The 25320-nt window shown below is 44.4% G+C and overlaps 1 protein-coding gene across 6 annotated transcripts in view; it reads left to right on the top strand.

Moving 5' to 3' along the window:
• The window catches only part of FARP2 (FERM, ARH/RhoGEF and pleckstrin domain protein 2), a 142002-nt gene that overhangs the window by 67575 nt on the left and 49107 nt on the right, over nt 1-25320 (top strand). For all 6 annotated transcript variants that reach the window (XM_058436407.1, XM_032761258.2, XM_058436406.1 and 3 more), the window contains 5 exons: nt 11397-11492; nt 13829-13992; nt 14629-14697; nt 16192-16249; nt 21298-21550. In XM_058436407.1, the coding sequence (XP_058292390.1) occupies nt 11397-11492; nt 13829-13992; nt 14629-14697; nt 16192-16249; nt 21298-21550 (640 nt within the window). The remainder of the gene's footprint in view (nt 1-11396; nt 11493-13828; nt 13993-14628; nt 14698-16191; nt 16250-21297; nt 21551-25320) is intronic.

Here is a 25320-nt window from a genome sequence, read left to right as displayed (position 1 = left end):
TGTGCACTATATTCCACACTATAGAATGAACTGGTGACATTAATGGCCCCAGGGAAGGGTGGCCAAGCTAGCAGGCTTTGAAACAGTGCTGAGAGGGAGACTTGCGCCGTGGACTCATTTTTAAACCTTCAGAATTTGAGCCTTGTGAATGTATCACTGTATTACATTTTCACAAAACCTTCACAGAAATAAAACACTGCATCTCTGAAACGAGCAGGATACCATGATAGAAACAAATGGAGAACATAAAAACGTTTGCAAATTAAAATATAGGCTGTCCCAGTCCATCCCCACCCCGTGTCGCCTACCTGGTCTGCACGCCAGGCAGGGGCCATCAGCCTCTCTGTCCTTCAGAGTTGTGCTGGCAGATGCTGTGCTACTTTTTAGCAGGTTTACGGCCCAGCCCCACATGCAACAATAGGAACCCAACCCCAGCAGAACTTGGGCTCCACAGTTTCATCTCCATCATCCACAGAGGTATGGCAGCCTCAGTTCTAAGCACAGATATTTAAAATTATAATATAGGAGGATCCAAGATGGCTGACTAGAAGCAACTGAGGTCCACGCCACTCACGAAGAGGAAAGAAAAGGGGTGAGTGAATTCACCTTCAACTGAAATACTCAGGTTCTTGCACTAGAACTAACTAGGCGAAACAGCTCAACCCACGGAGGGTGAAGAAAAGTGAAGGTGGGGGCTGATGGCCCACCCAAGAGCAGCATGGAGCCAAAGGAACCCCCATCCCCAGCCAAGGGAAATGGTGAGTGACTGTGCAACCTCACCCAGGAAGCCACACCTCTCCCACAGATCTTTGCAACCCGCGGATCAGGAGATCCCCTCATGAGCCCATGCCACTAGGACCTTGGGTCCAATACACAGAGTTGTGTTCAGTCTCAGAGCAGCCACTGAGGCACACACAGAGACCTAGGAGTTTCACATACTTCAGCCTCAGGACCCCCAGCAAGGTGGGAAATCTGTTTTTACAAATCCCTAGGAAGGGGGCTGAATCCAGGGAGCCAAGCAGTGTCATTCTGTGAGGCCCACTTCCACAGCACCTCACAAGTTAAGACCCACTGGCTTGGAATTCTAGCCAGCCAACAGCAGCAGGCTGGAAATCTGCCTGAGATGGATCCAGGTTCCCAGGGGGGTGGGATGGCCACCATCTCTAGTTTGGTTGACTCAGCCATTTCAGCCTGCTGGCTTTGGAGAATATAAACAGTCTGGATAAGGAAGAGTTCCCTCACATGCAGCATACCTACTCTGCAAAAAGCAGCCAGGCTGCTTTAAGTGGGTCCCTGACCCTCTTCCTCCTGACTGGGTGAGCCACCCCCTACAGATGCATTTGGGCCAGCAACAAGTCAGTACCCTCCTGGGACAAAGCTTTTAGAGGAGGAAGCTGTCTGCTATCTTTTCTGTTTCACAGGCTTTGCTGGTGATACCTCCAGGTACAGGAAAAACCGAGGCAACTAGGGTCTGGAGCGGACTCCTGGCAAACTGCAGCAGCCCTATGGTAGAGTGGCCTGACTAGTAAAAGAAAAATAACAGTCCAGGTGTGGTGGCTTACACCTGTAATCCCAGCACTTTGGGAGGCTGAGGTGGGCAGATCACTTGAGGTCAGGAGTTCAAGACCAGCCTGGACAACATGGTGAAACCCCATCTCTACTAACAATACGAAAATTAGCTGGGTGTAGTGGTGGGCACCTGTAGTCCCAGCTATTTAGGAGGCTGAGACAGGAGAATCACTTGAACCTGGGGAGGCAGAGGTTGCAGTGAGCTGAGATCACACCACTGCACTCTACCCTGGGCAACAGAGCGAGACTGTCTCAAAAAACAAACACCTGTAATCCCAGCACTGTGGGAGGCTGAAACAAGCAGATCACCTGAGGTCAGAAGTTCAAGACCAGCCTGGCCAATGTGGTGAAACCCCATCTCTACTAAAAATAAAAAAAATAAAAAATAAAAAAAAAATAGCTGGGCACAGTGGCAGGCTGAGGAGGGAGAACTGCTTGAATCCGTGAGGCAGAGGTTGCAGTGAGCCAAGATCGTGCCACTGCACTCCACCCTGGGTGACAAAGTGAGACCCTATATCAAAAAAAAAAAAAAAAACAGAAAACAACAACAACATGAACCAAAAACCCATAAAAACCCCATTCAAAGGTCAGCAACCTCAAAGATCAAAGTTTGATAAACCCCCAGAAATGAGAAAATCAACACAAAAATGCTGAACACTCAAAAAGTCAGAGTGCCTCTTCTCCTCCAAGTGACCACAACACCTCTCCAGCAAGGGCATAGAAATGGACTGAGGCTGAGATAGCATTATTGACAGAAGCAGGCTTTGGAAGGTGGGTAATAATGAACTTTGCTGAGCTAAAGGTGCATGTTGTAACCCAATGCAAAGAAGCTAAGGACCATGATAAAACAACACAGGAGCTATTATAGCCAGTTTTGAGAGAAACATAACTGACCTGATGTAGCTGAAAAACACAACACGAGAACCTCACATTGCAATCACAAGTATCAATAGCAGAATAGGCCAAGCAGAGCAAAGAATCTCAGAGCATTGAAGACTATCTTTCTCAAACAGGCAGACAAGAATAGAAAAGAATGAAAAGGAATGACAAAACCTCCAAGAAATATGGGATTACATGAAGAGACCAAACCTACTACTGATTGGGTTACCTGAAAGAGACAGGGAGAATGGAACCAAGTTGGAAAGTGTACTTCAGGATATCATCCAGGAGACTTTCCCCAACCTAACAAGACAGGCTAATATTCAAATTCAAGAAATGCAGAGAACCCCAGTAAGATACTCCACAAGAAGATCTACCCCAAGACGTACAATCATCAGACTCTCCAAGGTTGAAATAGAAGAAAAAATATTAAAGGCAGCCAGAGAGAAAGGCCAGATCACCTACAAAGGGAATCCCTTCAGACTAACAGGGGACCTCTCAGCAGAAACCCTACAAGCCAGAAGAGATTGGGGGCCAATATTCAACATTCTTAGAAAAAAATTCCAACCCAGAATTTCATATCTGGCCAAACTAAACTTCATAAGCAAAACAGAAATAAGATTCTTTTCAGACAAGCAAGTGCTTAGGGAATTCATCACCACCAGGCCTGCTTTGCAAGAGCTCCTGAAGAAAGCACTAAATACAGAAAGGAAAAACTGTTACCAGCCACTGCAAAAACACACTGAAATATATAGACCAGTGACACTATAAAGCAACCACAAAAACAAGTCTGCAAAATAACCAGCTAGCACCATGATGACAGGATGAAATTCACACATAACAATATTAACCTTAAATGTAAATGGGCTAAATGCCCCAATTAAAAGACACAGAATGGCAAGCTGGATAAAGAGCCAAGACCTATGGGTATGCTGTCTTCAAGATACCTGTCTCACGTGCAAAGACACACATAGGCTCAAAATAAAGGGATGGAATAAAATTTACCAAGCAAATGGAAAACAGAAAAAAACAAGGCTTGCAATCCTAGTTTCTGACAAAACAGACTTTAAAGCAACAAAGATTAAAAAAGACAAAGAAGGGCATTATATAATGGCAAAAGGTTCCACAAGAAGAGCTAATTATTCTAAATATATATGCACCCAATACAGGAGCCCCCAGATTCATAAAGCAAGTTCTTAAAGATCTACAGAGACTTAGACTCCCACACAATAATAATAGGAGACTTTAACACCCCACTGACAATATGAGACAGATCATCAAGACAGAAAGTTAACAAAAATATTTAGGACCTGAACTCAGCCCTGGATAAAGTGATCTTATAGATAGCTACAGAACTGTCCCCCCCAAAACAACAGAATATACATTCTTCTCATCACCACATGGCACATTCTCTAAAACTGATCACATAATCGGAAGCAAAACACTCCTCAGCAAATGCGTAAGAACTGAAATCATAACAAACAGTCTCTTACACCACAGCACAATCAAATTAGAACTCAAGATTTAAACATTCACTGAAAACCACACAACTATATGGAAATTGAACAACCTGCTCCTGAGTGACTCTTGGGTAAATAATGAAATTAAGGTAGAAATCAAGAAGTTATTTGAAACTAATGAGAACAAAGATAACATATCAGAATCTGGGATGCAGCTAAAGCAGTGTTAAGAGGGAAGTTTATAGTACTAAATGCCCACATCAAAAAGCTAGAAAGATCTCAGGTTAACAACCTAACATCTCAACTTAAAGAACTAAAAAATCAAGAGCAAACAAACCTCAAAGACAAGAAATAGCCAAGATCAGAGCTGAACTGAAGAGATAGAGACACAAAAAAACCCTTCAAAAAATCAAATCCTGCCGGGCGCGGTGGCTCACGCTTGTAATCCCAGCACTTTGGGAGGCCGAGGCAGGTGGATCACGAGGTCAGGAGATCGAGACCACGGTGAAACCCCGTCTCTACTAAAAATACAAAAAAATTAGCCGGGCGTGGTGGCGGGCGCCTGTAGTCCCAGCTACTCGGAGAGGCTGAGGCAGGAGAATGGCGTGAACCCGGGAGGCGGAGCTTGCAGTGAGCCGAGATTGCGCCACTGCACTCCAGCCTGGGCGACAGAGCGAGACTCCATCTCAAAAAAAAGAAAAAAATCAAATCCAGGAGCTGGTTTTTTGAAAAAAATAATAAAATAGACTGCTAGGTAGACTAGTAAAGAAGATAATAGAGAATAATCAAATGAACAATCTGAAATGATAGGGGAATATCCCCACTGACCCCACAGAAATATAAACGATCATCAGAGAATGCTACAATCACCTCTGTGCACATAAACTGGAAAATCTAAAAGAAATTGATAAATTCCTGGACACATACACCCTCCCAAGACTGAACCAGAAAGAAACTTGTAAAAACCCTAGATGAGAGCTGGGCAGAGTGGCTCACATCTGAATCTCAGCACTTTGGGAGGCCGACAGGGGCAGATCACTTGATGTCAGGAGTTCAAGACCAGCCTGGGGCCAACATGGTGAAACCCTATCTCTACTAATACAATAATTAGCCAGGTATGATAGTGGGTGCCTATAACCCCAGCTACTCGAGAGACTGAGGCAGGAGAACCACTTGAGCCTTGGAGGCGGAGGTTGCAGTGAGCCAAGATAAGCCACTATACTGCAGTCTGGGCGATGAAGTGAGACCCTGTCTCAAAAACAAAAACAAAAAAAAAACCCTGGAAGAAAATCTAGGCAATACCATTCAGGACATAGGGACAGGAAGGATTTCATGACGAAAATGCCAAAAGCAATTGCAACAAAAGCAAAAATTGATAAATGAGATTTAATTAAACTGAAAAGCTTATGCACAGCAAAAGAAACTATCATCAGAGTGAACAAACGACCCTACAGAATGGGAGAAAAGTTTTGCAGTCTATCCATCCAACAAAGGATAATAGTGGAGAAGACCCAAGAACTCCCAGGAAGGAGAGAGAAAGAAGTGTGATTTAAAATGGCCTCGAACTATTCAGTAGCAATACTGGGAGCCAGAAAGCAATGGGGCTTTCTGAGCCAGGAAGAAACTGAATCCCTGAATAGACCAGTAATGAGTTGTGAAACTGAGGCAATAATATCCTACCAAGCAAAAAAAAAAAAAAGCCCAGGACTAGATGGATTCACAGCTGAATTCAACCAGAGGTACAAAGAAGAGCTGGTACACTTTCTCTCTCTCTCTCTTTTTTTTTTTTTTTTTTTTTTGAGACGGAGTTTCATTCTTGTTGCCCAGGCTGGAGTGCAATGGCACTGCAATGGCAGCAGCTCAAAAATTAAAAGGAAATTATTTCCAAACTAATTCTTTTTTTTTTTTGAGACTGCAGTTTTATTATTACTCAAATCAGTTTCCCCGAGCATTTGGGATAGTTTTTTTAAGAACAATTTGGTGTGTGGGGGGCTCGAGACTAGAATTCTGTGCTCTGTCCCACATGACTTCTGTACAGAGAAAGGCTTTTTTCAGACATGTAGATTTTTAAAAAATTAACTGCTACTCGCCATTTGTAAGGAAAAACTAGAGGAGAGAATGAACTAAAAGTGAGAAAGAAGGAAATAGGGTGCTCCACATCCGACACAGGCAGAGGAAGACACAGGCTCTGCCTGCCGAGAGAACATCCACCAACACCAGAGCAGAGGGCAGGTCCCCAGGAGAGAGGGGAGACCAGGGACTCATTTCTTGTGCTGGACCGTGTGGAAGAGTGTGAACTAGGGATAGGTACATGCCAATGAAGCAAATGAAAAGAGGCAATTAGGATTCTCAAGGAAATTTTGAAGAAGGAAGCTTTACTTTATAATATAAAAAAAGTAGTTAAATTCACCATAGCTCAGCGTATGAGCAATGCTTACATGACCATTAATATAAATACTGAATTTAAAATTTACCAACAATTAGGAGAGTGTGGGGAGCGGTAGGTGTGAGGTATTGGCGGTGACAGAAGTTGAGGAGGCAAGATTTCAAAGTGGAGAGTGTGCTAGCTGTCATAAATGTGCTTTTCAGAGATATGGGTGAATGAATGGATGCGTGAGAGTAAATCCCAGAAAGGCAGCCAAGAGAGGTGAAGCTGGTTCTGTCTGAGGAAGAGGACTTGATGTGGAGTGGGTGACCCTGAGCTGGCAGTTTGTTTCCAGTCGTGTAGCCTATTTGGCATTTTCAGACATGCCCTGGATTATTGGATGAATATGAAAATGAAAGCAGTAGATTTTAGCATTCCACAGCTAACTGTGCAGGTTTAAAAGTGTTGTCTTAAAGTCTGTCAAGTTGGCCGGGCACGGTGGCTCACGCCTGTAATCCCAGCACTTTGGGAGGCCAAGGCGGGCGGATCATGAGGTCAGGAGATCAAGACCATCCTGGCTAACACGGTGAAACCCCGTCTCTATTAAAAATACAAAAAATTAGCCGGGCGAGGTGGCGGGTGCCTGTAGTCCCAGCTACGTGGGAGGCTGGGGCAGGAGAATGGCGTGAACCCCAGGGGGCGGAGCCTTCAGTGAGCCGAGATCGCGCCACTGCACTCCAGCCTGGGTGAAAGAGCAAGACTCCTTCTCAAAAAAAAAAAAAAAAGTCTGTCAAGTCAGGGTGCAGTAGATGAAAGCTATGATTGTCCTTGGATTTTCTGTTTATTTCTCCTTTCATGACGGTGGTTAAGACCTTGGGATATACAGTTGGCCCTCCATTTCCACAGGAAAATAAACAATAAAAAACAATACAGGCTGGGTGCAGTGGCTCACACCTGTAATCCCAGCACTTTGGGAGGCCGAGGCAGGTGGATCACCTGAGGTCAGGAGTTCGAGACCAGCCTGGCCAACATGGTGAAACCCCATCTCTACTAAAAATACAAAAATTATCCAGGTGTGGTGGCAGGTGCCTGTAATGCCAGCTACTGAGGAGGCTGAGGCAGGAGAATCGCTTGAATCCAGGAGGCCGAGGTTACAGTGATCCAAGATTGCACCATTGCACTCCAGCCTGGGCAACAAGAGCGAAACTCTGTCTCAAAACACACACACATGCATATGTGTGTGTGTGTAATTTTTTAAAAAATACAAATTTAACACAGTACAGTTAAACTATGTGATGTTTACATTGTATTAGGTACATAGGTAATCTAGAAATGATTTTATTAAAGTATACAGGAAGCTCGGCGTGGTAGCTCAAGCCTGTAATCCCAGCACTGCGGAAGGTCAAGGCAAGAGAATCACCAGAGCTCGGGAGACCAGCCTTAGCAACAAAGCAAGACCTCATCTCTACAAAAATTAAATTAAAGAGGGTGTGTGTAGGTTCTATGCAAATACTACACCATTTTCTATCAGAGCCTTAAGATGTATAGATTTGAGTACTAGGGTAGAGGGTCCTGGAACCAATCCCCTACAGATACCAAGAGACAGCTGTAGAATTTTCTTATTTGGACCAGAAGGGATTGGACAAGCAGCTGGAGCAGTTATGTGGGGGCCTCTGAGCTATTGTCGGCCCCCTTCTTGGGAGGGCTTCATCTCTTAACCTCCGTGGCAGGCCCTCGGTTTTTTTGTTTTGTTTTTGAGATGGAGTCTCACTCTGTCACCCAGGCTGGAGTACAGTGGCGCAGTCTCTGCTCACTGCAACCTCCACCTCCTGGGTTCAAACGATTTTCCTGCCTCAGCCTCCCGAGTAGCTAATTTTTTTTTTTTTAATTCCTGACCTCAGGTGATCTGCTCACCTCAGCCTCCCAAAGTGCTGGGATCACAGGCGTGAGCCACCGCACCTGGCCTTCAATATTTTACTTTTAGTAGAAATTAGAGTGACTTAGTGTTTGGGCAATATTTTGGGAACTAGGAAGCTTAAGTCCTCATTTAGACCCTAACGTTTGTATCTTGGCTTTGAGAACATCTAACTCAGGATTTTTTTTTAATTGAGATAAAATGTATATGCCATAAAATTCACCATGTTGAAGTACACAATACAGTTGTTTTAGGATACTTACACAGTTGTATGACCATCACTACTATCTATTTTCAGAACATTTTCATCATCCCAAGAAGAGACCCTCATACTCTTTAGCAGTTACTCCGCCAGCCCCCAGCAACCACTGATATCCAGAACAGGCACCCATCAGGATATTCCCTCTATTCTAGATATTTCATAGAAGTGGGATCATATAAACATGCGGTTTATTGTGTGTAGTGTCTCCTTGTTTCCAAGTTCACTCATGTGGTAGCATGTATCAGTGTTTTACTCCTTATGGCTAAAGAGGTTTGTTTTTTCCTTTGGAGGTGTCCCTGAGGGGACTGTGTCCCTCACTTTGCTGCCTCTTACACTGAGTTTGCAGGTAAGAGTAAATGTTGGTAACATCAAACGTATAGTCGCTGAAATGCCCAAGCAGTGTCTCAGACGTTTTTTAAATTTTATTTTGAAACCATTTCAAGCTTATAGAAAAACAGCACAGAAAGGTCCTGCTGGCCTTTACCTGAGATGCCCGTCTGCCTTTAACTGGCTGTCCCAGTGTTGTTTACTACAGAAGGTCCAATCTAGGAGCAAATGCTGTACCCAGGCATTATGTCTCTCTGGTCTCTGCAGTCTTGGAACATTCCTCCTTCCTTCCTTGGTTTTCATGACCTTGACATTTTGGAAGATTACAGGGCAGTCATTTTGTAGAATGTTTATGATATGGGATTGTGCAGTGCTTCCCCAGGATCAGACCCTGGGCTCACTGCCTAGGCGAGAAACTCCCAGAGTGATGATGTGTCCTGATTCATGTAGCGCATAGGGTCCATCTGTCCCATTGGTGGTCGTGGTAACATTGATCACTTGGTCAAGATGGTGTTTGCCAGCTTTTCTGTATATGAAGTTATTTTTGAGTAGTGGCTCATGCCTGTAGTCCCAACGGAGGCTGAAGCAGGAGGATCACTTGAGGCCAGGTGTTTGAGACCAGCCTGGGCAACATAACAAGACCCCATCTCTACAAAAGGTCCTGCTGGCCTTTACCTGAGATGCCCATCTGCCTTTAACTAGTTAAACAAGAAAAAATTAAAGACAGAAAATTAGCCAGGATTGGTATCAGGTGCCTGTATTCCCAGCTGCTCCAGAGGCTGAGACAGGATGATTGCTTGAGCCCAGGAGTTTGAGACTCCTTATCTCTTAAGGAAAGAAAAGTTACTTTTTGTCCTTTATAACTAAGTATTTTATGGAGAGATACTTTGAGACTAAGTAAATATCTTGTACCTCATCACACTCATCTTCTAGTTAGATCACTATGATGGTTGCCCAATCATGACTCTTTAAATCCCATTCTTCCTACTACTGAAGGAAGAGTTTTCTCTCCATTTATTTGGTTTATGTCACTGTGGATTCATAGATTCAAATCTGATACTTGATAATCTGTTGGTTTCATTATTTATTTTTATCTTTAACTTTCCCACATTTGGCCCAAGGGAGGCTCTTGAAGCTGCCTCTTGTGTCCTTCTCACGTGTCCTTTCATTTTATGAGCACTTCTTTGCTTTCTTACAGAATAAGACATGCCAGGCTTGTTTTGTACTTTGCCTGCTTCACCGTGGAGTCAGCCGTTTCCCCACAGAGTCCAGCCGTTTTAGTGAAGACTGGTATTTAGAGACCAAGATCCATGCACTCAGTGTGCCCATTGCTTTGTGGGGTGTCACCGCTCCTGGCCCTCTCAACAGACAGTGCTACACACGTGTACATATACCCACTCACCTCACATATCTATATTTACCTCTATATCTGTGTCTGTATCTGCTGAGACCAGGAATTCCCAGCATTCACTCCTGTTACACTCTAGCACTGTGTTCTAGCTTCAGTGAGAAGCCTGACTCTACTCCCCGCCCTGCCTGGCCACTATCACTGCCCTTTCCAGACCACCCTCCTTGTAGGAGCGAACTTCAAAAAATGTATATTAACATTGATTTTAAATTTTTGCAATAAAACCTTATCAAAGAAATTAAAATTAGCCAGGCACAGTGGGTCATGCCTGTTATCCCAGCACTTTGGGAGGCAAGGTGGACCAGTCACCTGAGGTCAGGAGTTCAAGACCAGCCTGGCCAACATGGTGAAGCCACATCTCTACTAAAAATACAAAAATTAGCCAGCTGTGGTGGCACACACCTGCAGTCCCAGCTACTCAGGAGGCTGAGGCAGGAGAATTGCTTGAACCCAGGAGGTGGAGGTTACAGTGAATGGAGATCGTACCACTGCACTCCAGCCTGGGCAATAGAGTGAGTCTCTGTCTCAAAAAAAAAAAAAAAGTGCAAATCTTTCAATTTCTTCTTCTAATTGTCTATTTCCTATAAATATTTGAAACAATACGGGGAGAGATACAACAAGTCCAAGTGTATCTTCCTGGTGAATTGCTTTTAAATGATGTAAGGCCTCTTTCTCATGCGTCGTGTCTGATGATAATACTCTGCTCCACCAGCTTTCTTGTGGTCAGTTGTTAAGTACATCTTTTTCCATCTCTTTGAACCTTTCAGTGTCCTTGTGTTCCGGATGTGCCTTGAGTTTGAGACCAGCCTGGGCAACATAGCAAGACCTCATATCTACCAAAAAAAATTAAAAATAGAAAATTAGGCAGGATTGGTGTCTGGTGTCTGTAGTCCCAGCTGCTCCAGAGGCTGAGGCAGGATGATTGCTTGAGCCCAGGAGTCTGAGGCTGCAGTGAGCGGAGATTGTACCACTGCACTCTAGCCTGGGCAACAGAGCAAGACTCCATCTCAAAAAAAAATTAAATTATCTTTCTAGAACAGATAGATTAATATGTTTAGTTATTGACATTTTAAGTCAGCTATTTCAGACATAATGGTAAAATGCCAAGTAGATTGCTCTGTTGGCAAGGATGTAATTTAAGCATTCCCTATTTCATGAGAAAGGGGTTATGTGTTAGATACAAATGTAATCTGTCTGTTCTTGAATTTCAGGGCACCACCAAAATCAACACTTTCAACTGGTCCAAGGTCCGTAAACTAAGCTTCAAGAGGAAGAGATTTCTTATCAAACTTCATCCGGAGGTTCATGTAAGTATTATTTTTAGCTTTTTTTTTTTTTTCTTTTTTTGAGATGGAGTTTCGCTCTTGTTGCCCAGGCTGGAGTGCAATGGCATGATCTCGGCTCACTGCAACCCTCCGCCTCCTGGGTTCAAGTGATTCTCCTGCCTCAGCCTCCCGAGTACCTGGGACTACAGGTGTGCACCACCACACCCAGCTAACTTTTGTATTTTTAGTAGAGACGGGGTTTCACCATGTTAGTCAGGATGGTCTAGATCTCTTGACCTGGTGGCCCACCCGTCTCAGCCTCCCAAAGTGCTGGGATTATAGTCGTGAGCCACCATGTCCAGCCTATTTTGACCATTTTTTAACTCATAATTTATTCTGCTAAAACATAACTACTTTGTAAATCATTTCAGCATAATGCACACAAGAACTCAAGGACAGGATTCGGGACTTAGGTCTGGAGGGGCTGAGGGCAGTCTGCCTAGCTGGTCTCACACTTACCTCCCCCAGGAACTTTGTCACTCACATGTTGCTGGCTCAAAACCCCAGGGTTTCAGATTCAGTGGGTCTGGGATGAACCCAAGAAGGTGCACATCTGACAAGCTCCTAGGGGCTGCTGAGAACCATGGTTATTGCAGCCTCTTTGTTCTCTAGGTAAGGAAGCTGAAGAACAAAGTGTTCAAAATGATCTGAAGCCCTACAGCAGTTGAGAGCTTCAGAATGAATTGAGGAGTGTCCCCAGTGTTCTCTTGTGTCCTTCATTCAGAAATTGATCTTTGAATAGCTCTAATTGAAGAAGCCTTGATTGTCAGGAAGTAAATACTCCTTTCTTTATTGACTGCTCATTAATAAAGTAATAATTACATATGAATTTACTGAAATGAGTAAAAATGGAAAAAATAAATGCCTGTGCAGTGTATTTGGTAAAATCCAGTACTTGCAGTTATTCAAAGATGTTCCAGTTGCTGCATTTCCATTGTACAAAAGGAGTTAGAAAATAAAAAGTAGATTTACCAAGCTACCATGGGATTTGAAGCTTAAGAGATGGCCATGCCTGTGTCAGCCCAGACACATTTCGGGTTATGGGAGATTTAGAGCTCTTGGGCCAGTCAGAAGAAAAGCTTTGCCTACACCTTTAAAAGGCACTTGAGTAGCAGGGCTTTTGGTACACACTGGGTTCACGTGCTATGTGTAAGTGTGTTTGCTTTTGGTAGAAGGCTTGAAAGTGGCTTTAATTGTTGTACAAATATCTCTTCTGTGGATGAAAGGGAAGTAGAAGGAATGCCAAACACACATACAAAACACAAGTAAAAGCTATTTTACTCTGTGATTAAAAAAAAAAAATGTTTCTTGCAGTTATTCAAGATGATAGGGAAAGTTCACCAAAGCAGCTATTAACTTGAATAGGGTGATAAGTCAAAGCCCAGAACTGTTTGCATCTGCACTTAGCAAAGTTACATTTTACTTACCTAAGCACTTTTTAAAGACTAAATGTTAGATTCAAAGTATTACAGTCTTTGTGGAAGGTAATTGGGTAACATACATCAGCAGGTTCAAAAATGTGCAGTCTTTGAGCTCAGATTTCCATTTCTAGGAATTTATCCTAAGGAGTAACTGCGAGTGAATGCAGTTTCTTCAGGGCGATATTTGTGGGCCTGAAAACTGCATGTCCTGGACATGTAAAATATCCTAGATTTTAAAAATATATACCATGTAGAAACAATTCAGTAATAACATGTAAATATGTCAGCTGGCATGAAAAATGCCAAGGCTCGGTGGAAAAAGTGTTTACAAAGATATAATTCAGAATGTTGACAGTTGTGTGATTGTGGGTGACTTCATTTTTCTGCTGTTTCCACTGTGAATATATATACTGTTTATCTTTGCTTAATTAAGCAGATGGAACCAGAAGACTTTGTATACAATTTTTAGAAAAACCCTTCCTGGGCTGGGTGCAGTGGTGCAGACCTGTAATCCCAGTACTTTGGGAGGCTGAGGTGGGCAGATCACTTGGGCTCAGGAGTTCAAGACCAGCCTGGCCAACATGGCAAAACCCTTTTTCTACAAAAAATACAAAAATCAGCTGGGCTTGGTGTTGTGAGCCTGTAGTCCCTACTGAGCGGTAGGAGGGGAGCGGCTGAGGTGGGAGGATTGTTTGAGCCTGGGAGGTTGAAGTTGCAGTGAGCCAAGATCACGCCATTGCACTCCAGCCTGGATACAGAGCAAGATCCTGTCTCAAAAAAAATCCTTACTAATATTTAACTTTGGAATTGCCTGTCGTGTGATCTGCTTCCTAAATGTACTTCCTCTTGTCCAATACTTCATTCTTGAATTAATTAGCCTTTGTGTTTTGTTTCTAGGGACCTTACCAGGACACATTAGAATTTTTGTTGGGTAGTAGAGATGAATGTAAGAACTTTTGGAAGATTTGTGTGGAGTATCACACCTTTTTTAGACTTTTGGACCAACCTAAGCCAAAAGCAAAAGCCGTCTTCTTCAGCCGGGGCTCCTCCTTCAGATACAGGTAGGGGCCATGCCATGGCTTGCGTGGGCCCCTCACTGGTTTGTAAAGCTGAGAAAATAGGTAATTCCTAGTCAAGAAAGAAATGTTATAAAATATGTCAGAGAATTACACACGAAGTGGAGGTATTGTGAAAGAATAACTAGAGGAAGCATATGAAATAAAATAATGGAAAAAAATAGGTTTAATAAAAACTTTGCTTACAAATTCAGTTACGCTTACTACAAAGTATAACTTTCAAATATGTATGTGGGCCAAGCCCAGTGGCTCACACCTGTAATCCCAGCACTTTGGAAGGCCAAGGCGGGTGGATAATTTGAGGTCAGGAATTCGATATGAGCCTGGCCAACATGGTGAAACCCCATCTCTACTAAAAATACAAAACTTAGTTGGGCGTGTTAGCGGGCACCTGTAATCCCAGCTACTCAGGAGGCTGAGGCATGAGAATCACTTAAACCCACAAGGCAGAGGTCGTGCCACTGCACTCCACCCTGGGCAATAGAGCAAGACTCAGTCTCAAAAAATAAAATATGTGTGTGTATATTTATGAGAGAGGATGGGTAAATCTTTTGTCTTTTACTCTGAAAAATTAATGCTGACTTACTGTTCTTTATTAAAAATCTGAATCTTTATTCACAGTGGAAGAACTCAGAAACAACTAGTAGATTATTTCAAAGACAGTGGAATGAAGAGAATTCCATATGAAAGGTAAGCTCTGGCCTTTATGATGTAAAGTGTGTGCTTTTAAAATTAATATTTAAATATATATATGGAGAGAGAGCGAGAAGAGAGACTGAGTCTTGCTCTGTCACCTAAGCTGGAGTACAGTGGCACGATCACAGCTCACTGCAGCTTCAGACTCCTGGGCTCAAGCAGTCCTCCCACCTCAGCCTCCCGAGTAGCTGGGAATATAGGCGCACACCACTATCCCCTGGCTAGTTTTTGTTTTTTTTGTTGTTGTTGTTGTTTTTCTGTAGAGACAGGGTCTTGCTATATTGCCCAGGCTGGTCTCAAACATGTGGGCTCAAGTAATCCTCCAACCTCAGCCTCCCAAAGTGCTGGGATTATAGATGTGAGCCACCATGCCCAGCCTATTTTAAATATTAATCTTTACTTGACTAAAAGTCACTTCAAACACGTGAACGTGTATTTTTACAGGAGTTCAGTTTCAATGTTTTTTTTTTTTTTGAGACGGAGTCTCGTTCTGTCGCCCAGGCTGGAGTGCAGTGGCGCGATCTCCGCTCACTGCAAGCTCCGCCTCCCAGGTTCACACCATTCTTCTGCCTCAGCCTCCCAAGTAGCTGGGACTGCAGGCACCTGCCACCACGCCTGGCAATTTTTTTGTATTTTAGTAGAGATGGGGTTTCACTGTTTTAGCCAGGGTGGTCTCGATCTCCTGACCTCATGATCTGCCCGCCTCGGCCTCCCAAAGTGCTGGGATTACAGACATGAGCCACCGCGCCCGGCCTGTGATATTTTTATATAGACATTGTATACACATAGAGATATTTTTAGTTTTTCTTCTGTATAGCTTAGCTTATATATATTTTTACACAGTATAGTAAATATTTTTTTGAGACAGAGTCTTGCTGTGTCACCCAGGCTGGAGTGCAATGGTGTGATCTTGGCTCACTGCAAGCTCCACCTCCCGGGACGGAGTCTTGCTCTGTCACCCAGGCTAGAGTGTAGCGGTGTAATCTCAGCTCACTGCAAGCTCCGTCTCCCGGGTTCATGCCATTCTCCTGCCTCAGCCTCCTGAGTAGCTGGGACTACAAGCGTCCACCACCACACCCAACCAATTTTTTGTATTTTTAATAGAGATGGGGTTTCATAGTGTTAGCCAGGATGGTCTTGATCTCCTGACCTCGTGATCCACCCGCCTTGGCCTCCCAAAGTGCTAGGATTACAGGCGTGAGCCACTGCACCCGGCCTATAGTAAACATTTAATCTGAAAATTCTTGTTGTTTCTCCGAATGTGGAATTTTTTCCTTTAGTGTGGGTGTGTAATCTTACCTCTCTTGGGACCTCTGTTTTTTATTTGAATTCTTGTTTTCCATTATCCTGCCCCTTTCAAGTTAGATACCTCTTAGCTACATTTTCATGTGAGGTTTTCTTCATGGATACAGTACGTGCTTGTGCTTTAAAAACAGGTGCTGAGAAGGGGAGGGTTTGGTTTCTCACAGCTTGTTCTCTGTTTTGCAGAAGACACAGCAAGACTCACATGTCCATTCGTGCTCTGACTGCAGACCTACCAAAACAGGTTAGTCTCTTCTGGTTAGAAATGTAGGCAATAGTAGTTACCTGTACTCTTTTGGAAAATAGTCTGTCAGTATTGTAACAAGAGTCTTAAAATTAATCATATTATTTAACACAGCAATTCTAATTCTGGGACTCTGTTTCCAGAAAGGAGTCCTAAATAGAAAACCAGCGGGGCAGTGGCTCATGCCTGTAATCCCAGCACCTTGGGAGGCCAAGGCAGGAGGATTGCTTAAGTCCAGGAATTCGAGACCAGCCTGGGCAACGTGGCGAGACCTTGTCTCTACAAAAAATACAAAAATTAGCCGAGCATGATGGTGGCGCACGGGTGGTCTCAGCTACTCAGGGAGCTGAGGTGGAAGAATGGCTTGAGCCCAGGAAGTCGGGGCTGCAGTGAGCCAAGATAGTGCCACTACACTCCAGCCTGGATGACAGGGCAAGATCCCATCTCAAAAAAGAGAGACAAAGCCTGTATGTTGAGATGTGCATCATAGTGTTGTGTGTAATACACCACAAAATCCTGACAACTCTCATCTGTGCCAGATGACTTACTAACTACGTTTTTAGCTGTATTCACTTAGTAGGATTTTTTGTTAACTACTAAAAGCATGGCGTAAAAAGAGTATGTAGCAAAATGGGGAAATTCTTGCTGTTATGTTACAAATGAAAAGCAGGAAACAAATTTATATCTCTGTGTCTTTGGCATGATTGCAACTATATCAAAACAAAGATACACCAGCTCACACAGACACTTCATACAAAAACACTTGACAGGAATGTCCCAGAATGTGACAACAGCTGTTCCGTGCCACTGTGATGGGACATCAGCGACCTTCTCATGTTTCGGTCTACTTCACTACAGTCCCTTCCCATTTTTATGTTGGCATGTTAACTTCCACATGCAAGCATATTTTTACATTGAATCTTACATGTTTTGTTTTGTTTTGTTTTCCCAGACAGAGTCTTACTCTCTTGCCCAGGCTGGAGTGCAGTGGCATGATCTAGGCTCACTGCAACCTCTGCTTCCTGGGTTCAAGTGATTCTCGTTCCTCAGCCTCCCAAGTAGCTGTGATTACAGGCACACACCACCATGCCTGGCTGATATATATATGTATATATATATCATCATATATACGATATACATGTTATACACATCATATATACGATATACATGTTATACACATCATATATACGATATACATGTTATACACATCATATATACGATATACATGTTATACACATCATATATATGATATGCATCATATACACATCATATATATGATATGCATCATATACACCATATATATGATATGCATCATATACATCATATATGATAGGCATCATATATATCAGCATATATATATATATATTTTTTTTTGTTTTGTTTTGTTTTGTTTTTGTTTTGTTTTGAGACAGAGTCTTGCCCTGTAGCCCAGGCTGGAGTACAGTGGTGCGATCTCGGCTCACTGCAAGCTCCACCTCCCGCGTTCACACCATTCACCTGCCTGTCTCCCAAGTAGCTGGGACTGCAGGCGCCCGCCACCACGCCCGGCTAATTTTTTTGTATTTTTAGTAGAGACGGCGTTTCACTGTGTTAGCCAGGATGGTCTTGATCTCCTGACCTCATGATCTGCCTGCCTCGGCCTCCCAAAGTGCTGGGAATACAGGCGTGAGCCACCATGCCCAGCTGCCTGGCTGATTTTTGTGTTTTTTAGTAGAGACGTGGTTTCACCATGTTGGCCAGGCTGGTCTCGAACTCCTGGCCTCAAGTGATACACCTGCCTTGGCCTCCCAAAGTGTTTGGATTATAGGCATGTGCCACCGTGCCTAGTCAGAATCTTGCTATTTTTATATAACATATCATAACTTTTTCTTCATGGTGCTACAGTTTCATATTTATAACCTTTATCTCTGTACAATGTCAATTTTTTTAATGGTTATTTATACTGTCATAGCACTTCAGAAGCTACACTTGCATCTCATTATATTAAAGGTCATGTGAACTGGGCACAGTGGCTCACATCCTTAATCCCAACTACTCAAGAGGCTGAGGCTGGAGGATTGCTTGAAGCCAGGAGTTTGAGACCAGCCTGGACAACATAGTGAGACCCATCTATCTGAAGATTTTTTTAAAATTAGCCAGGTGTGGTGGCACCGAACTATAGTCCCAGCTACTTGGGAGGCTGAGGTATGAGGATCACTTGAGCCCAGGAGTTCAAGGCTGCAGTGAGCCACAATTGTACCACTGCACCCCAGACTAGATAACAGGGTGAGAATGTCTCAAAAAAAAAGCTCATGGGGTCCCAGTTTTTTTCATGGGTACATGAAAACCTTCTTAAACTCTTTTTTTTTTTTTTTTGAGACGGAGTCTCGCTCTGTCGCCCAGGCTGGATTTTTTTTTTGAGACGGAGTCTCGCTCTGTCGCCCAGGCTGGAGTGCCATGGCGCTATCTTGGCTCACTGCAAGCTCCGCCTCCTGGGTTCACACCATTCTCCTGCCTCAGCCTCCGAAGTAGCAGGGACTACAGGTGCCCGCCACCACGCCTGGCTAATTTTTTTTGTATTTTTTAGTGGAAATGAGGTTTCACCGTGTTAGCCAGGATGGTCTCGATCTCCTGATCTCGTGATCCACCCGCCTCAGCGTCCCAAAGTGCTGGGATTATAGGTGTGAGCCACCATGCCCGGCCAACTCTTTTACATATGTTTCCTCTTTAGAAATTTCTTGTTAATTCAATTGAAATTAAAAGGAAATGTATTTTCAATTGTTCCTTTACAAAGTTTGATTTTTTTTCCTTTTTTTTGGAGGCAGGGTCTCACTCTATCATCTTGGCTGCGTGATCACAGCTCGTTGCAGCCTCAACCTCCCAGGCTCTGGTGATCCTTCCACCTCAGCCTCCCAAGTAGCTGAGACGACAGGCACATGGCGCCACACCCAGCTAATTTTGTATTTTTTTTATAGAGACAGAGTCTCACCATGTCACCCAGGCTGGTCTCAAACTCCTGGGCTCAAGTGATCCTTCTGCCTCAGCCCCCCAAAATGTTGGGATTACAGGCATGAGCCACCATACCCAACCACAAAGTTAGAATTTTTTTTTTTTTTTGAGACGGAGTCTCGCTCTGTCGCCCAGGCTGGAGTGCAGTGGTGCGATCTTGGTTCATTGCAACCTCCGCCTCCCGGGTTCAAGTGATTCTCCTGCCTCAGCCTCCCAAGTGGCTGGGACTACAGGTGCCCGCCACCACGCCTGGCTGATTTTTTGTATTTTTTGGAGAGAGGGTTTCACCATGTTAGCCAGGATGGTCTTGATCTCCTGAACTCATGATCCACCCGACTCGGCCTCCCAAAGTGCTGGGATTACAGGCGTGAGCCACCATGCCCGGCCTTCAAAATAATTTAATGTCAAAATAGGAATCATCTAAAAGTTCCCTTTAAGGAACGGGTGCAGTGACTCAACAGCTGTAATACCAGCACTTTGGGAGGTCAAGGCGGGCAGATTTCCTGAGGTCAAGAGTTCGAGACCAGCTTGGCCAACATGGTGAAACCCCATTTTTAATAAAATACAAAAATTAGTGAGGCATGGTGGTAGGTGCCTATAATCCCAGCTACTCGGGAGGCTGAGGCAGGAGAATTGCTTGAACCTGAGAGGTGGAGGTTGCAGTGAGCCGAGATGGCACATTGCACTCCAGCCTGAGTGACAAGAGTGAAACTTCATCTCAAAAATAAATAAATAAAACCTTTACGCTTTCAGTTTTCTTCCATTCCATTTTAAAAGCCACATGAGAATATTGAATATGGTTGAATAATTGAGACATGATAAGATCAGCATTTGAAAATAGGTTAATCTTATGGACTGTGGCCTACTGTTTTGTTTCTGAAGACCTAGTAACTAAGCCTTGTGCGGTTATGTTTGCACCTTTTACATATGGTAACACATGCATGTGTATATTGCCTGTGTACATATTGCACAAAAAGTTATTCAGTTGTATTTGGTTATATTTTGGTCTGACCATACTCTTAACGATGTGGCGTGTGTATATATAGTAAGGGATGTTCTCAAAGCGTGACTGCATCCCGTGATAGCACACGAGGAGTGACACTTAGCGAGTAGAGGGAGTTCAGCCGTGTCCTTGTGTGTGGAACCATGAGGGGAGGATGTGTTAGGGCGCCTATGGAGTAGCGGGTGATGCAACATAGCCACTGGACATCTGGTCCTGGCCCCTCAGTATTTCCTCATCCTGCTTGGGAGCTGCTTCTCCCTCAGACTTGTAGCCACTCCAGTGCTTTTGGAAGACCCCAAGACTCTTGTGCCACTCCCATTGGCAAAGGGCATCCTAGGCAGTGACCCCCAACCTTCCCTTACATGTATGAGTGGATTGGTGTGTGTCCTAACTCCCTGGTGATGATACATCTCTGACAGGTGAGTGCGCATTACTGTAGAACTTGGACTTGTTACTCATCTGTCAGTACTGTGGTTTAGGGTTCTGTTGGCTGAGTGGAATGGTTCACTCCCTCTCCAGCTGTATTTTACCCCTCAACAAAACTATTAATCTCCTGGTAACAGGGGATTCCAGGAAGACATGGACCACGTGTCATTAGGTTCTGCAAGATGGAGGTTTTCTTGGCCAGGCATGGTGGCATGTACCTGTAATCCCAGCATGTTGGAAGGCCAAGATGGGTGGATCACTTGAGGCCAGGAGTTTGAACTATGATGGCACCACTGCACTCCACCCTGGGCAACAGAGCAAGACCCTGTCTCTAAAAAAATTAAAAATTGTAATTTAATTTTAAAAACTTTTCTTTATTGTGGATATTTCATGTCATAAGAGAAAAAAATGGAATTGTAAGGGTTTGTAAACAGACAATCCTGGGTTGATTTGCAATGCTACTTTTACAAATCTTCAGTTCTACAAGGGAAAGTCTAGTGAATTGCCCATTTTCATGAAAGCTGTGATAGAAATGTGTGGATGCCCTAAGTTAGGCCAGGTGGCTTTGCAACTTCTAGTGGTAATTTGTAATTTTATATCCTTTTTTTCTTTTCTTAACTTTGATTCCCAGAGTATCTCCTTCCCCGAGGGATTGAGGACTCCTGCCTCCCCATCTTCAGCGAATGCCTTTTACTCGCTCTCTCCCTCCACTCTGGTCCCCGCTGGCCTGCCAGAGTTTACGGACAGCAGCAGCTCCCTCACAGATCCCCAGGTTTCCTACGTCAAGAGTCCAGCTGCAGAGAGGAGCAGTGGAGCAGTGGCTGGAGGCCCCAACACACCATCGGCCCAGCCCCTCGGGCCCCCCGCACTCCAGCCTGGTCCAGGTGTCGGGTTTTGTCATGTTGTGAGCAGCTGTGGTTCTGTCTGTGCTGAGGGGCAGAGTTTCAGTGCCTTAGACCTAGACACAGGGAGGGCCGGGAGGGAGCTCAGAGCTGCTTGTAAAAATGACAATCGTGGGGATGACTTTACCACAGGCTCATTTCCTTCCAGTGGGGAGCACCGGTGTGACCGGCAGTGTCGTGGGGGGGCCCCTGCTTTCACATTGACAAATGCCCAGCTGCAGGTATCTGAGGAGTTCATAGACGATGACCCAGCAGACATCTCCTTCTTTGCTGGAGGCTCTGAGGCATTTTCTTTTCCTTATGGCTCTGTAGTCCCACAGGAACCTCAGGCCTCTGCCCAGCCTCTGGTGGCCTCTCCTTTGTGTGAGCTTCCAGGGTCTGCTCAGTCCAGCCCAGACAGGTACTCCACTGAGGCAGTAGATATGAACACAGAAGACGATTTTGCATTTGAGGAGGAAAGTGACTTCAATGGGAACGCACACCCCTCAGACACCTCGGAGCTATTTGAGGTGAAGGCGCAGGCCAGCCGGATGCAGCGCCTGCTGGGTCCTTCTGAGACCAGCTCACTGAGGAACAGCCAGTCTGAAAACAGCTCCCTCAATAACATGCCGCTACGTGGTGGGCTGTCTGTGCACACATGCAGCTCAGCCAATCAATCTGAGGCCAGCTCCATGGTCAACTTCCCAGCCTACTCAGTCCGCTCCGAGTCCAGCTCGGCCTTCCAGTTCTCTGACATCATCGACCAGTTAGAGCAGCTCAGCTACCCACCCACGACGGCTGAGGACTCCAGCAGCACAGAGTCAGACTCATGGGACTCTGAAACCGAGGCCCCCCTAGACATAAGCCTTTTCTTCAGCAACCCTTTTGCACAGACAAGTGGAGAAAGAGTCCCTTTTGATTTACAGAACAATTTAAAGAATTTGACTCCGGAAAGCAAATAGATAAAAACCCATCTTGACCACTCTGGGTTCCTTTACAAGGCAACCCACTCACCCATGCTGTGTAGTTTAGAGCTCAGAATTGTTTGGTTTAAACATAGAAAGTGACTTTCATTTCATGGATAGATATTCAATTTTTTTTTAATTTCCTGATTTATTATACTTTTTTGAATGTCAAAAAATTTGACCTTTCACTTGGAATGACGTTAAAGCTATGCCTCCAGTCTTAGATCTGAGTACTCCAGCCAATCCTCCTAGAGGACCGATAAATTGGTCTTTGTAGCTTATGTTTTTTGGCATATGCTTTGATTCAAGTAAGAACTGGTGCTATACATTCTGAATGTTACACAATTCTGTTCATGTTGATCTTCAATAGAATATGTGTATTACACTATTGATGCTGCTTTTGAAGATGAGCCCTGTTGCCTATAATTAACTAGGACACAGGTTTTGTCTCACTTGTCCAGCCACCACGCTACACAAAACCTTGAGTATGCTTCTACAGCCCTAACCCTGGGAAAGATGGCCATAGGCCATGGCCTCCTGTGTGCTGTGGTCAAACTTGTGAGACTCTGAGACCGTAAAGGCCCCCATAGACGTTAACCTTTTCTTCAGCAACCCTTTTGCACAGACAAGTGGAGAAAAAGAGTCCCACTGGGACTTTGGGGGGATAGTCATCCATTGCACTGGGGTTGGGGGTGAGGGGGTGCCTGAAACTGTCCCAGTGCCAAAGGCACCACGTCATTTTTTTTTTTTTTTTTTCAATTTTTTTTTAAAGGCGTCAAAGGGCTACTGCCTCATTATTGACTTAAGACCCAGAAATAGTGCTGTGTGTAGATAGTGGTCTTGGAGAGGCATTGGTTTAAAATGCACTTATGTAAGTTTGAGCTGTTTTCTTTTCTTCAGCTTAATTGGGAATTAGAAGATATATGGTTGCAAAAAAAGCAGAACCAGACACACCATGGGCATCATTCTGTTCCAGGACAGTGGGAAGGGTCCCAAGGGCAGGTGTGCCAAGGTGGCCCTGCCAACCCATCCAGCGTACCCGTAAACACATACCAGGTGCCATGGGCCCTGCTGGGTACCACATGGAGAGCTTCTCAGTCTAAACTACCATGAAAGTCAAGGCTGATGTTTGTGGCACAGAGTGGGTAGGTCCATCCAGGGACGTCATGGGGCAACCACTGCCATGCAGCTCAGCACCCACAAGTGCCGGTCTCAGGCCAGCCCTAGATGACACTGTTGAATTTGTCAAGTCCACAGATAGGGTTGGGGTTTTTGTTGTTTTTCTTTTCTGATCTTACCTAGTAGTGCAATACCACATTTAAAGTTTAATTCTCTTCCCAGAATGTCTTGTGGAAACTTTACATTTCATTCCTGTTCACGTTGTAAGATCTCTGATGTTTTGCCTGGATGGATTTACTGTGATTGCACAGGGACCACGTGGCTCAGGTGTCTGAGCCATTGAGGGCATCTTGCAAGGGCTGGTTTTCCTTTTCTCGTCAGTGTTGCCTGGATGCCATCGGGGTTTTGTGGCTAACCACATCAGGCAGTTTCCCATTTTTGTAGCTTTGTTATACCTAAACAGCAGTCTCATCATTTTGCTTATGCAGCTAGAACTTTCAGTCTGTATCGTTGTTGTTCATTCTGTCCCTGGCAATTCAGACCTGCCTTCTTAATGCTTTAGGGGCCATTGGGCACAGCTTTCTACATTGGCTAACAAATACCTGTGAAAATGTTGTCACAGACAGAAGCGCAGCAGTGAACCTGAGGTCGGGACGGGACTGTTTGGGAGGTTCTGCTTTTCTTACTGTCACTCCAAAAATAAACCTGGGATTTGTGTGGTGGGGAGAAATGAGCATAGATTACATTTAAAACGTTTTCCTAAACCTTAGTATTCATATGGTAGCTGATGGTTCCTCTCCCCTTCATTAGTGTTGCCTGACGACAGTCCTTGCTGATGCTGTGAACTAACAAAATTGTCTTTTTGTTTTTAAGGGAACCCACCCTGGCGTCTAGACAGCAGGTTAGGTTTGGGTGGTTTTGAGCTAGCACTGCTGTGGGCAGGGGTGGCCGCTCCCTGGTGAAGCTAATGCTGTGGAAGCTGGAATGTTCCTTCCTAAGGAGTGGGATCATGCCCCGCCCCGGCAGAGGTATCTCATCACTCATTCATGTGCGAGATTCTGAATAAATTTTGTTCTCAGGCATCTTCTACTAGGCCTCCTATAAAATAGATCTTGTTGTTTTTGGTTTGTGTTAATGGAACCTCACTTTCTAGAGATAATTCTTTAGTTTTTTATTTAGGAAGTTTTCAAAATATACAAAGCAGGAATATAAGGAACCCACATCACCTCAAATTCAGTGTTACCCACACTTGACCATGCTTGCCCCAGCTGTGCCTGTCTTCTTTCCTTGGGTATTTTGTTGCTGAAGTATTTTATTATTACTGTTTTAGAGACAGGGTCTCACTCCTGTCACCCAGGCTGTAGTATGGTGGCGCAGTCACATCTCACTGCAGCCTCAACCTCCTGGGCTCAAGCCATTCCCCCACCTCAGCCTCCAGAGTAGCTGGGACTGCAAGTGCACACCACTGCGCCAGCTAATTTTTTAAACATTTTTGTGGAGACGGATTCTCTCCATGTTGCCCAGGATGGTCTTGAACTCCTGGGCTCAAGCAGTCCTCCTGTCTCAGCCTCCCGAAGTGCTGGAAGTGCAGGCATGAGCTTGGGTGCTAGAGTGAGGCCCTGTCTCAAAAAAAAACAAAAAAAAAAATCAAGGCTTTCTTCCGAGTTACTGCTCACAGCCCTCTTACCC

Source organism: Hylobates moloch, unplaced genomic scaffold, assembly GCF_009828535.3.
Source record: "Hylobates moloch isolate HMO894 unplaced genomic scaffold, HMol_V3 SCAFFOLD_1, whole genome shotgun sequence".
NCBI lineage: Eukaryota > Metazoa > Chordata > Mammalia > Primates > Hylobatidae > Hylobates > Hylobates moloch.
Note: the sequence above shows the minus strand (reverse complement) of the source record. Positions and strands in the feature narration are given on the sequence as shown.